A 14,341-nucleotide genomic window follows, 5' to 3' on the forward strand; every position below is an offset into this window, starting at 1 on the left:
TCCACCCACCTCGGCCTCCCAAAGTTCTGGGATTACAGGCATGAGCCACCGTGCCTGATCCAGAGGATGTTCTGAGAGGCAATGAATCCCCCAGTCTGCCATCCCTGAAAACCAAACAGACCTAGGAGCCTGGCCCAAGCAAGGTCCTCCCCTCCCCTGGGATGATCAGCGCACCCAAGAACCATTTTCTCCGGCATCCAAGCGGCGCGCGCCAAGATTGTTTCTTCTCAGAAGTCACACCTGATGCCACACAGAACCCCGGTGGCTGCCCTGCCTTGTCAGGGTGCCAGGTGGGAAAGGGGGGTTGAAGAGGAAGCTGGGTCCCAGCCTGGAGCAGCCTGGGCCATGGCACGCTCTGGAGAGACAGGCAGCAGTGGCGGGGGACTAGAAGGCAGGACACAGCTAGCTGTGAGCTTGTCAGTGCCCTGCTACCCCACCTGCCCTCCACTGGGTCCCTGGTAAGAGTACAGAGCAGCCCATCACAGGCAGACCCTTCCCCTCTGAGCCAGCTGCTTGGTGGCACGATGGGGCACAGCTGTCTCCAAAGCCGGAAGGGCCCCAGGGTACGTGATGGAAGCCACTGCTGGGGTGTGGTCACAAGAGCCAAACTAGACTCCCACCCCCTCCCCATCCTTCCCTACCATACCCTGGCCTATCCCATGCTCTGCCAGGCCCAGTTTTCCCTCCCTCCCCACCTCTTTCCCATCTATAAAACAGGTTCCCCTTCTGCCCTTATGCCCTACTTAAAATGGGCAGAATCCAAGCTCCGCAAAGAAGCAGGGGAACAGGGACTCCCTTCGACCTCCAGGCACACAGAGCGCTCTGCCCGGCCAGCCAGCGTGAGCACCAAGGGAAGCAGGCAGAGCAGGGCAGTCCTCGGCCTCAGAACTTCTGTGTGAACTTGGACGGGGGCTTCGCCTCTCTGGACCTCAGTTTCCCTTATCTGCACACTGGGCATGATAACCACGCTTGCCCTTCTCCGGATGTTGCAGGGAGTCAATACAATATGCAAGAATATTTATCTGGGCACACAGTCAGGGTCTTGACAGCGGTTGTTACGCAGTGTTCTGTGTCCACACACCAGGCCCTCCTTCCTTGAATTATTTCCTTAACTCCCAACAAGCATGTGTGGTAGATACTATTATTATCCCTGTTCATAACGGAGACAACCGAGACACAGCGAGTTTAAATAACTACCCCAATTCACTCAGCTACAGAGGAGTCTGTGTCCGTGGCTCTTACTGTTTGATGCCATTTGCCACAACACAACAGTGTGTGGAAGCAAGTGTTGACTTCATTTAACCAACGTGACAACGGCGACCCATGGAGCTAAGGCCTTGCACAAAGACACCCAAGGGGTGACAGGCCAGACGGGTTTTGAACTCGGCTCTGTCTGACTCTGGGCCTGGCCTGCTTCTCCAATCCCACTGCCCTCTCAGGTTTCTGAAGGCCTCTGCAGCTGGGCCTGGCGTCCAGGAGGGGCGAGTGACCCGAAGGCGGCCAGGCCTCCGCCAGGGATGCTGGTCCACAGCAGGAGGCTGGAGCCAAGAAAATGCAAGGCTTTGCGCGCCCCCCAGTGGCCAGAGGTGAGTAGTGTTCGTGGCTGGAAGCTGGAGTCTAATTAGGCTGCTATGGCTGAGATGGGGGCTGGAAAAAGCAGCTAGGGATGCTGAGAAAACACCCCCCCAAAACTGGAAAGTGGGGCTCTATCCAACAGTGATAGCCACCGGAGCCATTGCATCCACTCCCCTGGAACAGAGCCTCGCTGTGGCAGCCTAGGTAGGAGCTAGGGTCTAAAACCCTAAGGACTGCATGAATGCCATTCCTGCATTTGCTGGGAGTCTCCAGAAATCCTCTAAGAAGTCGACTCCAGGGCAGAATGATGAACTGTGATCAAGTTTAATAATGCTAATACTGATAGATCAAAAAACTCATAAAGGCCGGGTACGGTGGCTCACGCCTGTAATCCCAACACTTTGGGAGGCTGGGGCGGGCGGATCACCTGAGGTTGGGAGTTCGAGACCAGCCTGGCCAACATGGTGAAACCCCTTCTCTACTAAAAATACAAAAATTAGCTGGGTGTGGTGGTGTGCGCCTGTAATCCCAGCTACTCGGGAGGCTGAGGCAGGAGAATCACTTGAACCCGGGAGGCCGAGGTTGCAGTGGAGTGCCACTGCACTCCAGCCTGGGTGACAGAGTGAGACTCTGTCTCAAAAAAAAGCTCATAAGGGACACTGGACAGGAGTCCCTGAGTAGAGGGCCCATGGTGGGATCCTGAACAAGAGACTTCCCCTTGCTGGGACTCAGTTTTCCTATCTGCACCATGAGGACAAAACTCTGTCCTCTGAGATTATTTCCAGCTCTCACACACCATGATTCTGAGATCCTAAACCCAATTGCTGTGAGCTCTGGTGAGAGCCGCCCCTGCCTGATGGGAGCCCCGCCCTTTCCACCCCCTCCTCACCTTACCCTCCAGTGGCTGTGGGAAAGCACGCACATGTTCTGGAAAACAGACCCACACGCACAAGCCTGCCCCCTGTATGACAGCCCATTCTTCTGAGCCTGGCACCAGCTCTTGTGGCCAGCACCAGGGAGATGAAGGCCCTGTCTCAGCAAAGGCACCTTCAGGAGGCTGGCATCCCTCCTCCCCCAGCCAGCAGTGGAGAAAGCCCCTGGGTCTCCCTCAGGGGTCGAGATTGGGCTGGAGCCAGAGAGCAGGTCCCAGAGTGAAAGTCATCACGGCTGAGAGGGGCCCAAAGGGCAGCCCCTGCCTGGTGACAGTAAATAGCGACTGTGATGATGATGACTGTGATAAAGGGACACGTGGGAGGTGCCAATCCTCCAGGCTGTGTCGTGGCACTCGTGGGAATTGCCATGTCTACCCTTCACAACCATTCTATGAAGTGGGGCTGTCCACACCCCCATTTCACGGGTGAGGAAACTGAGGATTAGAGGGGCAAAGGAAAGGCCCAAGCTCTCACAGTGGGGACTCAATCCCGGCAGCCTGATGCCCAACCCATCCCTTACCCATTATGCCATCTGCCTCCTCAAGGGGGGACTCCGAACCACAGCCCCAGCGCCCAACCAGGGATACTCCCGCATCCCCACCCAAGGCGTGGCAATGCCCTTGTGCCTTCTCAGAGGCAGGGGAGAACCCAGGTAGCACGCCAGCAAGGACAGTGGCCGGCTGTCTCAGCTCCGGGCCCCAGCACCCTGCTGCATGCCTGACACCTCAGGGGCACTGGCTTCTTGAGCAAATGAAGGAGTGAATGAATGAATGAGAACAAGCAGATGCTCCTGAGGACAGCAGAGTGACTGCCATGGCCACATTGCTCTTGGCCTCAGTTTCCCTGTCTCTCAGCTGCAGGTGGGACTCTGAGGCTGCTCCAGCTCTGCCAGTCCATTCCTCCACGTGGTCTGGTCACCCTGGAGCCTGGACAGTCAACTCTCAGCTGCTGGTTCTGTGGGTTCTGTCCTACAGACCTATATGTGTCTGGTCCTGTCCTTCTCCAATAAGCCAAAGCATGGCCAGGAATGCCAGTTTTAGCAGGAATGCCAGTCTTGGTCTCAGCCTAACCTGGCAGGACAGTGAACATGTCACTTCAAACACCAGCAAATATTTCATGGAGTACCTGCTTCTAGACGAAGATGAGGGGTCTAGATTTCCACAATCTCTGGACCCTCCACACCACCAGGGCCACCATGGTGGGTTCTGAGGTTGATACAGAGCCTGCGAGGTTGATGCGGGTGCAGTTCCAAGCCCTGGCTCTGCTGCTGGGATGGGTGGGGGTATCTGAGGGGTATCTAAGGCCTCAGTGAATCTGGATGAGGGCCAAGCTGATGCCAGTCCCACAGCTGGTCATGGACCAGGTGGATGATTCAAGACCCGGCCGCATGTAATCCAGGTGGAAGGTGATGGGGGTGAATCCCGCCCACCACATACCATGTAGCAGGTCCTGAGAACACAGCTGCCTGCTTGGGCCACCTCTGAAAGATACCACTGGGTACGGGTGGGGAGACCAGGTAAGGCAAGCCCCTTCTCAGGGGCCTCCTTGGCCACAGCCAAACTGGACACCCAGAGAGTAGGTTCACTGGGAGAGCGTGACCACCAAATTCACCGGCCCAGGTGGTGCCTCAGCCTCCCAGCCAGCCAACCTGCCTCCCCTCCTGTCTACCAGCCAGAGGGAGCCCAGTGCTCGGCCACCTCTAACATGCCTCTCTACTCCCTGACACACTGAGACAAGTTGGAGCCCTCGCAAACAGCTCTGTCTGCCCCCGGGTCATGCCCATTGCCACTTCCTCTTCCAGCTGTCCAGCAAAACGGCTTCCTCTCCGGGTTCCCCCACCAAATCAAGCATTCTCCTGCCTCCAGGCCTTTGCGTGTACTGTTCCCTCTACCAAGAACACCATTCCCCCAACTCTCCACTTGCCTGGCTTCTTAAGATCTCAGCCCCAGGATCCCCCTCCTCAGGGAGGCCTTTGCAGCACACCCTGCCCCACACTTGGGTAGTGAGGCTCTCACACAACACTCTTTCCTTTCCGTAGGAGCCCTCGGCATCATGTATAATCTTATACTTCTGCCTGTTTACTAACCGATTCCCTCTCCCTCTATAGACTGTAAGCTCCATGAGAGCAGGCGGCCTGTCCATTTTGCTCACCACTGTGTCCATGGCATATAGTACGTGCTCAGTAAGCATTTGGTGCACACATGTTTGCAAGGCAGGAAAGCTGGTAGAACATCTCAGCCTTCAGACCCCATGGCCTCCACTCTACCTGGACAAGCCAAAGACCCCTCACGTCTGCAGAGAGCTCAGCCTGGGAGGCAGGGTACTGCGTGCAGGTTCAGCTCAGTCAGGGGGCTCTGGACAGTCTGCTCCCATCCAGAAAATGAGGGCGTGGGGTTCAATGGTCCCAGTGGCTCTTTTGGTCCTGACTAACAGGCTCCAACCCCAGACTAGAAGCCAATGGGTGGACCCCAAACCCCATGTTTTGGGGTAAACTGTGCCTCCTCATCTGTATGTTGAGGTCCCAGCCCCCAGTACCTCAGAATATGACCTCCTTGGGAAGTAAGGTCATTGCAGATGTAATTAGTTAAGATGAGTTCATACTGGAGAGGGACAGGTCCCTAATCCAATATGATTTCTGTCCTCATAAAAAAGTGAAATTTGCACACAGACACACAGCCAGGGTAAACACCATGCAGAGGCTGGAGTTCTGCTGCCACAGGCAAGGAAACACCTGAAGCAGCTGGGAGTAAGGCCCTTCCCTAGTGCCTTCTGAGGGCACATGACCCATCCAAACACGGACCCCAGGCTTCCAGCCTCTAGGATATGCGACGCTACATGTCTGCCGTTTGTGGTCCCTGTCAGGGCAGCCTCACCTCCTTCCAACCCAGGTGCCCAAACTGGTGAATCGAGCAGTAAGAGGGAATGGGCCAAAGCCAACCCAAGCTGGGGACCAGAGCGCCAGGGTGGCACAGGCCGGGCTCACACTGTTCCGTGGGAGCCAGTTGGGAGTGGTCGCTCTAGAACTCCCCATGAGTCTCCGCAGATCTGAGCCCATATTTACATTCACACGCACGCTCTGTCTGACGGTGAGAAGGGTTTTTTCCCTCCCTCTTCCCCATTTAATTAAAAACTATAAATGCCTTACCAAAAGCTAATTAAAAATACCAACACAGTGCCAAGTGGCAAAAAAAAAAAAAATTAGCTCAGTACAAATATCCGTTTATAACCCTGTAACAGGCTGTGATGACGCGGCAATCACAGCCTGGCTGGCGGAAAAGGTAGGGGAGAAGAGACGCTGAGGGCCCTTCAGGCTCCTCTGCCCCTTCTAGGGGACTGGGGGCTGGCTACACTCTCTACTCAGCCCCCTTCATCAAATCGGGGCTGAACAAGCCCAGAGGACGGGGACCACAGCACTCCACATGGCTGGGGAGAAGGTGCGTCTGGTCTCCAGTCAGCATCATCTCAGTAAAGCAAAGGCAATTCTCAAGGGGTGCATGAGAATTAAGATAACACACATGCATTAAGCACTTTACCCCTGCCCTGGAGCACAGCAGTCCAAACATGGTTAGCCCTGCCCTCCTGCCCTCCTGACATCATAACCTGTGCTAGGGATGGCTCAATAAAACAACCCAGATGGAAATACTTGACTCCACTGAGCCCTTGGCCTGGCCGTGTGCTTTGCCCTCATGGAGTTGTCTAACCCTCCAGGACCCATGAGTGGTGGGCACTGCCCTTATTCTCATGAAGAGTCCCAGGCACCAAAGAAGGGAGGCCACGCAACAAGGGATACAGCTGTCATCGGGCAAAGCCTGAACGGGAAGCCAGGTCTCTCCAACCTGTGAGTACCTCTCTTATCCACTACAGTCTCCTGCCAACAGATTCCACTGCCCACATGGTAGTGAGCACCCTATTCCAGCAGGTATTCACATATGGGGGACCACCCATTGAACCCCAGTGGGGCTCAGGGATCTCCAAATGCCCTCAGCACTGAGATTTCCCAAATCATTCCTGCCCAGCCTCCTGTATGCTCTCTTGGCAGAGAATCTGGCACCCAGCTGGCATCCAGGACTGCCCCCCTTCCCCCATTCCCCCGAGTCCTCACCGCTGGTCCGAGGGTAAGCAGCAAGGGTCCCATCCTGCAGGCCAGCGAGCAGGTGGAAGGGGCTGTGTCGCAGGCAGAGCACAGGCTGCAGACCTGGGCTCCTGCAGCTCGCCAGGCACTGGGTGCCAGTGTCCACACTGCTGTAGAGGAGGATGCTGCGGGGAGAGGTTGGAGAAGCGGTCATGACACACGGAGCACTCCCACCCACTCACTGCCCCCATGCCCTCCTAGGGAGAGGGCCCCAGGGAGCTGATCCCTCTCAGCCACGCCTTTCAGCTGTGTGGCCAGGCCATAGCTCCACCATGCGGGAGCTCACTTTTCCATGGTTTTCTGGGATGGTACCCTCCCTGACACCTCTGTCACGAAAAGGACTCAGGGTGGCTCCAGAGCCAGCCATTCTGCCTGGGAGGAGCCAGGCAACTGCACTGCAGGCAGCTCCCGACACTTTGGCTCCCACACTGGGCAGCTCTGGGGCCCACCTTCCTGGAGACCAGGGGCAGAGAATGTTGGTGGGCAACAGGCAGATCCGGAAGCTACAGGGACAGCCCCCACCCACTACCCAGCCCTGCAGAGGTTGCTCTCACCCCTCCTTCCGGGCCCCTCACCTGCCATCCTGGAGCCCGAGGCAGATGGTTGGATGCACTGTGGCCGAGGGGTCAGCAGCTGTTGGGCTCTCGTCTCTGCTCTCCGCCTCCTCCTCCAGCTCCGGGATATACTCCATGCAGAGCACAGGGGCTGCCAGTGGGAAGGACTTGACGGTGCGGGGCGAGGGCCGGTTCAAGGAAAAGATTTCCACCTGGCCCCCTGCGCCTTCCTGTCCGCCCCCGACCTGGGAGCAGAGACCCAGAGAGGCCGTCAGGTGGGAACCACAGGAGGGAGCAGAGGAGGACCTCAGCCCCTGCTTTCCCAAGGACCCCATCCCCTGAGAGAAGCATCCCTTCTCCTGCCCACACACATCCTGCCTTCACAAAGGTCATTTATCCCCAGCTGCCATGGCAACAAATAAGCTTCAGGGCCCACAGGAAATCAGGTAAGGAGCTAAGGTGGACTAAATACTCAGTCAGCTTTCTATTTCCTCCTCTGCAGGGTGCATTTCAACCAATATAAAGTAAACATCTACTCCATTCCTTTAAAATGCCCTTCTCTGTGTTGACCATTGTTTTACCTCTGTGTCTAGCATATGATAGATACATACTCAATATATTCTTGTTGGATGGATGGATAGATGGATGGATGGATGGATGGATGGATGGATGGATGCATGGATGGATGGGTGGACAGATGATAGACAGATAGATGGAAGGATGTATCGGTGAATGAATGGATGGGTGGGTGGGTGGATGGATGGACAGATAAATAAATGGATGGATTAAATATATATTCTTGTTGGATGGATAAATGGATAGGTAGATGGGTGGGTGGATGGATAGATGGATAGGTGGGTGGATAGATGGATGGATGATGGATGAATGGATATACCATGTGCTAGATCATGGGAAATGATGAGGAACAAATCACTCTTAGAAGGGGAGCAGCAATGACAGGGCACAATTTGCAGCACAAGGAACATAGTGGAGGGTACCTCACTTGAATCAAGGGAGGCTTTGCCAGGAAGCCCAAGGATAGAAAGGTGGGCTGGAATGTCTGCATGAGTAGGGCACTAGCCAGCCCTGCCTCCTGACTCCAGGGGTGAAGATCCTGAGACCCAGGTCCTCTGCACAGCTCCCCCTTTCACTTCCTTCTCAGCCCTGTCACCATTTGCAAAAGGCACACTCTCTTATTAGCTCCCTGGTTTTCTGTTGCCCCAGATGAGGTTGCACCTCCCAACTCCAAATGCAGTGCCTGGCACCAGAGGTGCCCAGGAAGACCTTGCTGGATGAAGCTGCATGAGATGAGGCAGGCAGCTGCTGTCTCCAGCACCCCCTCCCAGGTGCCGCTCTCCCTACTCCTGTCCTGAGGCCAGAATGCCCAGCTGGGCAGGGGGGTGACTCACCCAGAGGTAGCCCTGTGGAAGGGAGGTGCTGACGGCTGAGAAACCCAGCAGGGGACAGTTGACAGGACTGTGGACCAGGGCCCCAAGCTGCAGAGACAGAGACGGTACATGTGAGGTTAATCATCAAGGTGCCCAGATGCCAATATTTGGCAGATTCCTGGGCCCCATCCAACTCTCCCTGGATTAGAATCCCTGTGGGTGGGGGCCAGGAAAGCAACATGCTTCACAAGTGCCTGCTTCTCCAGGCAGTTCCTACACGCTCACATTTGTTCTTCCTTTCCTAGAACCTTCCGGCTAGAAGAGGCCTGCAGGAGGCTCTGTATCAGCCCAGGGTCTCTGAAAGTGAGCAGCTTCCAGATAAGATTTCTTGAAAGCCACCCACCACTCCTTATTTTACAAACAGGGAAATGAGGGTCACAGACGGCAGGTGACTGCCCTAGACCACAGAGGAGGTGAGTGGCAGGGCTGGGCAGCTTGTGAGGGCCACGCACAGAAACCAGGGCTCAGCCTGTCACCGCTGTCACCAGTAACCACCTTCCGCCTGCTCCCCACTGAATCAGCTGCCGCAGACCCCATGTTGGGTGGCCTCTCTCTGAGGCCTGTCTCCTGAGCTAGACCTGGTCAGTCCCTCTCTCTGGCCAGGACGGCAATTCTAGGAAATGGCCTGGCCCACTCATGGGCCACACTGAAGGAGAAGACAGAGGAGAGACTGCTCTTGGCTGGAGGGAGGATGCAGCCGACCACTGGGCCCTTTTCCAGGCAGCTGCTGCCCTCTGCTGGTGCTGAAGGCCCCAGCCGTCCCTGGACCCATTGTTAGAATATTCTAACAAAATTTCTAATGGCCATGGGCGAGGGCCCTAAGAGGTCACCTCATCCAGCCTCCTCATTGCGCAGATGCCAACTTGAAGGTCAGAGGGAGGCGTGCCTGGCTCAATGTCACACAGCATGTTAGTGGCAGAGTGAGGGCTAGAATTCAAACCTTCAACATCTGGTTCAGGGCTCTTTCTATTCTGGTTGAATTTTACCCCAGAAGCCTGGCTGCACACCAGAGGCCTTGGCACTCTGGGGCCCCAGTTCTGCCTGCTGAAAAAGTGTGTCCTCACATTCAGAGCAGGGGGCTTCGCTAAGCCCGGCCTCTGGGCTCCCTGTCTTCTCTGCTTCCTGGTGGCAGCATCTAGTTGAGGGTGCAAGCCCTTTCTGCTGGGCTGATGCTCTCTCTGCTCCCTTGGTGGACAGGAGGCCACGGCAGCCCCTGCTGAGGCATTTCCATGGCAACTCCAGTGGGCCCTGATGTCAGCTGAGTCAACAGAGCCGGGTCGAAGATGGTGGAAAATACTCAAATGGCTCCTCTCCTTCACAGGCAAGGCCCTAGCCCCTAAATGTCTTGCCTGTGCCAGGAAACTGGGAAGTCAAGGCACCCTATGCAGAAGAGAGGAGGCGAGCACGAAGCTGTGAAGGGAAGCAGCTTTCGGTACAGCCAACACGGCTCCAGCCCCAGCTCAGTGGTTACCATCTGGATGGTACTGAACAAATCAGGTCCTCACCTACAGAGCAGAGACCCTGAAATCTCTCAGGATGGCCGTGGGGACTGGAGAGGGAAAGTGTAAAGCACCCGGCCCAGGGCCAGGTACCAAGTACCCTGCAGCTGCTAAGGCTTACCAAGGGCCTCTCATGGGATATTCTAGCACTTCACACACCTTAGCTCATTTCATCATCAGAGCAAGGCTATGAGGGCGGAGCCATCACGGATGAGCAGGAGACAGCCAGAACGGCCAACAGCAGTTCTGGCTGAGGTCGGTGAAGGTCAAGACACAGCCCAATGAGCTGGTGAGCTTTGGCCTAAGCAAGCCTGGCCACAGACCCCCTGCGGGTCTGGGCTACACCCCTTAGGCTCCCAAGGTGCTCGAGTTTTAAAGCATCTCAGAGCAGGCAGCACCCCCAGCCCCATCCCCAAGGCCCTGTCCCCAGGTAGGCTCTGAGACTGACCATCAGGGAAATGGGTTTGTGCTGAACCCTCCCTGCCCTCCTGCCACCCCTCCAGAGACAGCATTCCCCCTTGGATGGAGCCAGGGGTCCAAGAAGAACCTTCGACACCGTAGTAGTCAGGCGTTCAGAAATGCCACAGAATAGACTCCGGTGTCCTCACCTTCCTGGGGACCAGGGTGTCCTCAGGTGTTTGCTTCCGTTTCTTGACCCCTGAGCGCACCCCATGCAACTGGCTAAGCACTTGACCCAAATCATATCCTTTAATCCTCAAGGTGACCCAGTCAGGAAGGTGCTGTGACCACCCTAGTTTAAGATACCATGAGCTGAGGCAGCATTCCTGATGTCACACTGTTGGGACTCAATCCAAGGCAGGTGGCCCCTGCTGATGCTCCTTCACACTCCCAGCTGATTCCCTTGAGTCAGAAGGCCTTGGTGTGGCCCAGCGTGGGCAGGGGCCACTGTCAGCACAGACAAGAGACCTACTCCTGCCTCCTGCCCCAACACCCCTGATCCCTTGAAGGAAAGAACCCAACACATCCTCATCCACTGGTACAGAGTGCCGACCCTGTCTACATTGTGGCCAGCAACTCCCTCTGCCCAGCCCAAGCCCTCCCTAGACAAATAGTCTGGGCCACTGCTTGCCATGAGGCCAGCCAGAGCTGGAGTCACCCCCTGCCCCAGGACCACCTGGAAACGTGGTGAGCTGGAAGGGGGCCTGGGCAGAGGTTCACACAGTCACATTTGCTTCTGCAGTAATTGGACAGGGCCTTGGTACTCCCAGGCCCTAATTCATCAGGCTGCCAGCACACAGCTGATGGGGCACATTTGTATGGACTGGTGGTGGGGTGGGGTAGGGTGTGGGCAGAGGGGGACAGCGATTTGAGGCCTAGCTAGTGCGGCCAGGCAGGCTCTGCTCTGGCTTCTGGGAGCTCCACAGGCCCCTTACCACAGAGAGTCACTCGCCTCCCTCCACTAGCCCTGGTGCTCCTAAGGAGACAGTGAGCCGGGGCCAGCGGACTGAGGATGCTTCTGGCCTACATATTCCTGGGCCCTGAGAGCTCACACTGAGGAGGTTCGTGGGCCCTGGTTCCCCAGGTTCGAGGTGGCAGAGGCTCCCCACCTGGATGGGGGTTTCTTTTGAGGAGGCCTTGGAGGCAGTGGCCAGTCTGTGACTCCACCACTGGGGTCTGATCTGTCAGGGCTCAGCCTGCATCCTGTGCTCTCAAGAGACCCAAGGCCCTGGGGGAGACAGGAGAATCCAACGCCCACCATAAAGTCACCCAGGGCCAGTCTTCTGCAGGGATGCGCTAAGGCCAAGCTGGCCGCAGGCACAGTGGGCCCTGATACTCCCTACTCCATGGTCGCTGCCTCCAGCCCAAGGCCCCGGGGCCCGCAGGTAACCCCCCATCTGGCATACGCCATCTATCACCAGTTAAGCCTGTCCCACCCCAACACATCCCCAATGTGTCCACCTCCCTTGCCCACGGCCTCCACCAGGGCCAGGACTAGGGTGAAGACTGGGGCACCTAGCTTGGGTACAAAATTTAAAAGGGCACCAAAAACTCAGTCACAAAAATATATATAGAGAGAGAGAGTAAGGCAACTTTAAAAAATCAATATTAATGCAAAAAATCCACACAGAATAGTTATTTAAAAGTTTAAATACAGACAAAACTTCACCCTACACTTGCACGACCCTGGCTCACTTGCCTCACCCTAATCCTGGCCCTTTATGTATCAAGAGACAAAAAGAGCGGCCAAACCACAAGGAAAAATTTGCTGATTTGATTATATTTATGCACTGCATTAAAATAGTATTTATCTTAATTATTGAGATTTTTGACATCGGCTGAAATTTTGTGCCTGAGGCAAAGGCGCCTTACTCCAGTCACAGCCCTGGCCTCCGTCCACATCAAGTCTTGCCACGTCTCAGCAGGACCCTGAGCTGAGCTCTGAGCTGCTCCCTCCAGGTCCATTTTTTTTTTTTTTTTTTTTTTTTTTTTTGAGACAGGGTCTTACTCTGTCACCCAGGCTGGAATGCAGTGGCATGATTTCGGCTCACTGCAACCTCCGCCTCCCGGGTTCAAGTGTTTTTTCCACCTCAGCCTCTCCAGTAGCTAGGATTACAGGTGTGCACCATCAAGCTCAGCTAATTTTTGTATTTTTGGTAGAGACAGGGTTTCACCATGTTGGCCAGGCTGGTCTCGAACTCCTGACCTCAAGTGATCCACCTGCCTTGGCCTCCCAAAATGCTGGGATTACAGACGTGAGCCACCTCACCCAGCCGACATCCATTCCTTTTGTATTATTTACTTATTTATTTGAGACAGGGTCTCACTCTGTCCCCTAGGCTGGAGTGCAGTGGTACAATCACAGCTCACTGCAGCCTCAACCTCCTGGGCTCAAGCGATCCTCCCACCTCAGCCTCCCAAGTAGCTGGGACTATAGGCTCATGGCACACCTGGCTAATTTTTTTTTTTTTTTTTTTTTTGTAGAGATGGGGATCTTACTATGTTGCCCAGGCTGGTCTCGAACTCCTGGACTCAAGTGACCCTCCCACCTCAGCCTCCCAAAGTGCTAGGATTACAGGCATGAGCCACCACGCTCAGTCCCGGTATCCATTCTTATCTGCAATTCACTCTCACACACCAGCCAGAAGGATCCAAAAAATGCAAACTATATATCAAATCGTGCTAGTCCCTAGCTTGGGAAACATCTGTTTCCAAGGCTTTTCACTGCTCTGGGAACGAAATCCAAAGCTGACCCAGCCTGCAAGGCTGGCGTGGTCCAGCTCACCCACCAGCGGACCTCGGGGCCCGCCCTCTCTCCTCCTGCCTTGCCTGGCTTCCCCCACTGTTCCTGCTGCACCCTCTGTGTGGGTTTGTCTACTGGGAATATTGTTCCCATCCCTGGGCTGAATCCTTCTCGCCATTCAGTTCTCAGTTTAAATGCCACCTCCTCCAAGAGGCCATCTCTGAACCTCAACCCACCCACGTATCTATTGTGGCCCCGATGTCTTTATTACACACCTCACTCTTTTCTATTTCCTTTGGCTTGCTGGGGTTTTGCCTCTCTCTCTCCCTGCTAGGATTCAAAGCTACATAAGGGTTGGGACCTTCTATGTCTTAGTCACCACTGTATTCCCAGGGTCTAGCACACAACAGGAACTCAGAAAATTGCATGCAGAATGGACAAGTGAACAAATGAACTCATATCTCAAGGATTTGTTCTTTCAGCTGTTTAGATCCCCAGTCTACAGCCCAATCGGCGCATCTCTTGGGGCTCACCAATCTGGGCCTGGGTCCCAACTGGTGCTCCTATCCCTGGAGCTGAGATGACCTCATCTCCCTGGGAAAGGGGAGGCAGTAATTGCTCCAGATGGAGGGCGAGCTAGGACAGGGTATAAGGGCAGGTAACTGTGAAGGCTGAACATCCTCACGGTTAAGACCCTGGGTGTTATGATCAGGCAGGGCAAGGTTCAAATTCTTACTAGCTATGTCCTTTTTGGAAAATCATAGCACCTGTCTTAGCCTTAGTTTCCTTATCTGTGAATTGGATAGAGAAACATCTACTCGCAAGGTTCTTATAGATATTAAAATAAGAGAATAGCAGGAAAGAACCAGGGGGCACAGCAGGTGCTCAATACACGGGAGGCCTGATGGTGCTGGAGCATCCCATGATGAGGGCAATGCCTGCGCCAAAGCCGGCTCCCGCCTGGCGGACCACAAAGCACCCAACCCACAGTGGCTGGCA

The 14,341-nt window shown here is 55.2% G+C and overlaps 1 protein-coding gene across 9 annotated transcripts in view; it reads right to left on the minus strand.

Annotated features, from left to right (window-relative positions):
* ARHGEF10L (Rho guanine nucleotide exchange factor 10 like) overlaps positions 1 to 14,341 on the minus strand; it is a 177,453-nt gene that overhangs the window by 34,500 nt on the left and 128,612 nt on the right. For all 9 annotated transcript variants that reach the window (XM_054679891.2, XM_054679881.2, XM_054679883.2 and 6 more), the window contains 3 exons: positions 8,603 to 8,689; positions 7,215 to 7,438; positions 6,610 to 6,764 (listed from right to left, as the gene is read on the minus strand). In XM_054679891.2, the coding sequence (XP_054535866.1) occupies positions 6,610 to 6,764; positions 7,215 to 7,438; positions 8,603 to 8,689 (466 nt within the window). The remainder of the gene's footprint in view (positions 1 to 6,609; positions 6,765 to 7,214; positions 7,439 to 8,602; positions 8,690 to 14,341) is intronic.

This window comes from Pan troglodytes, chromosome 1 (genome assembly GCF_028858775.2).
Source record: "Pan troglodytes isolate AG18354 chromosome 1, NHGRI_mPanTro3-v2.0_pri, whole genome shotgun sequence".
NCBI classification, from domain to species: Eukaryota; Metazoa; Chordata; class Mammalia; order Primates; family Hominidae; genus Pan; species Pan troglodytes.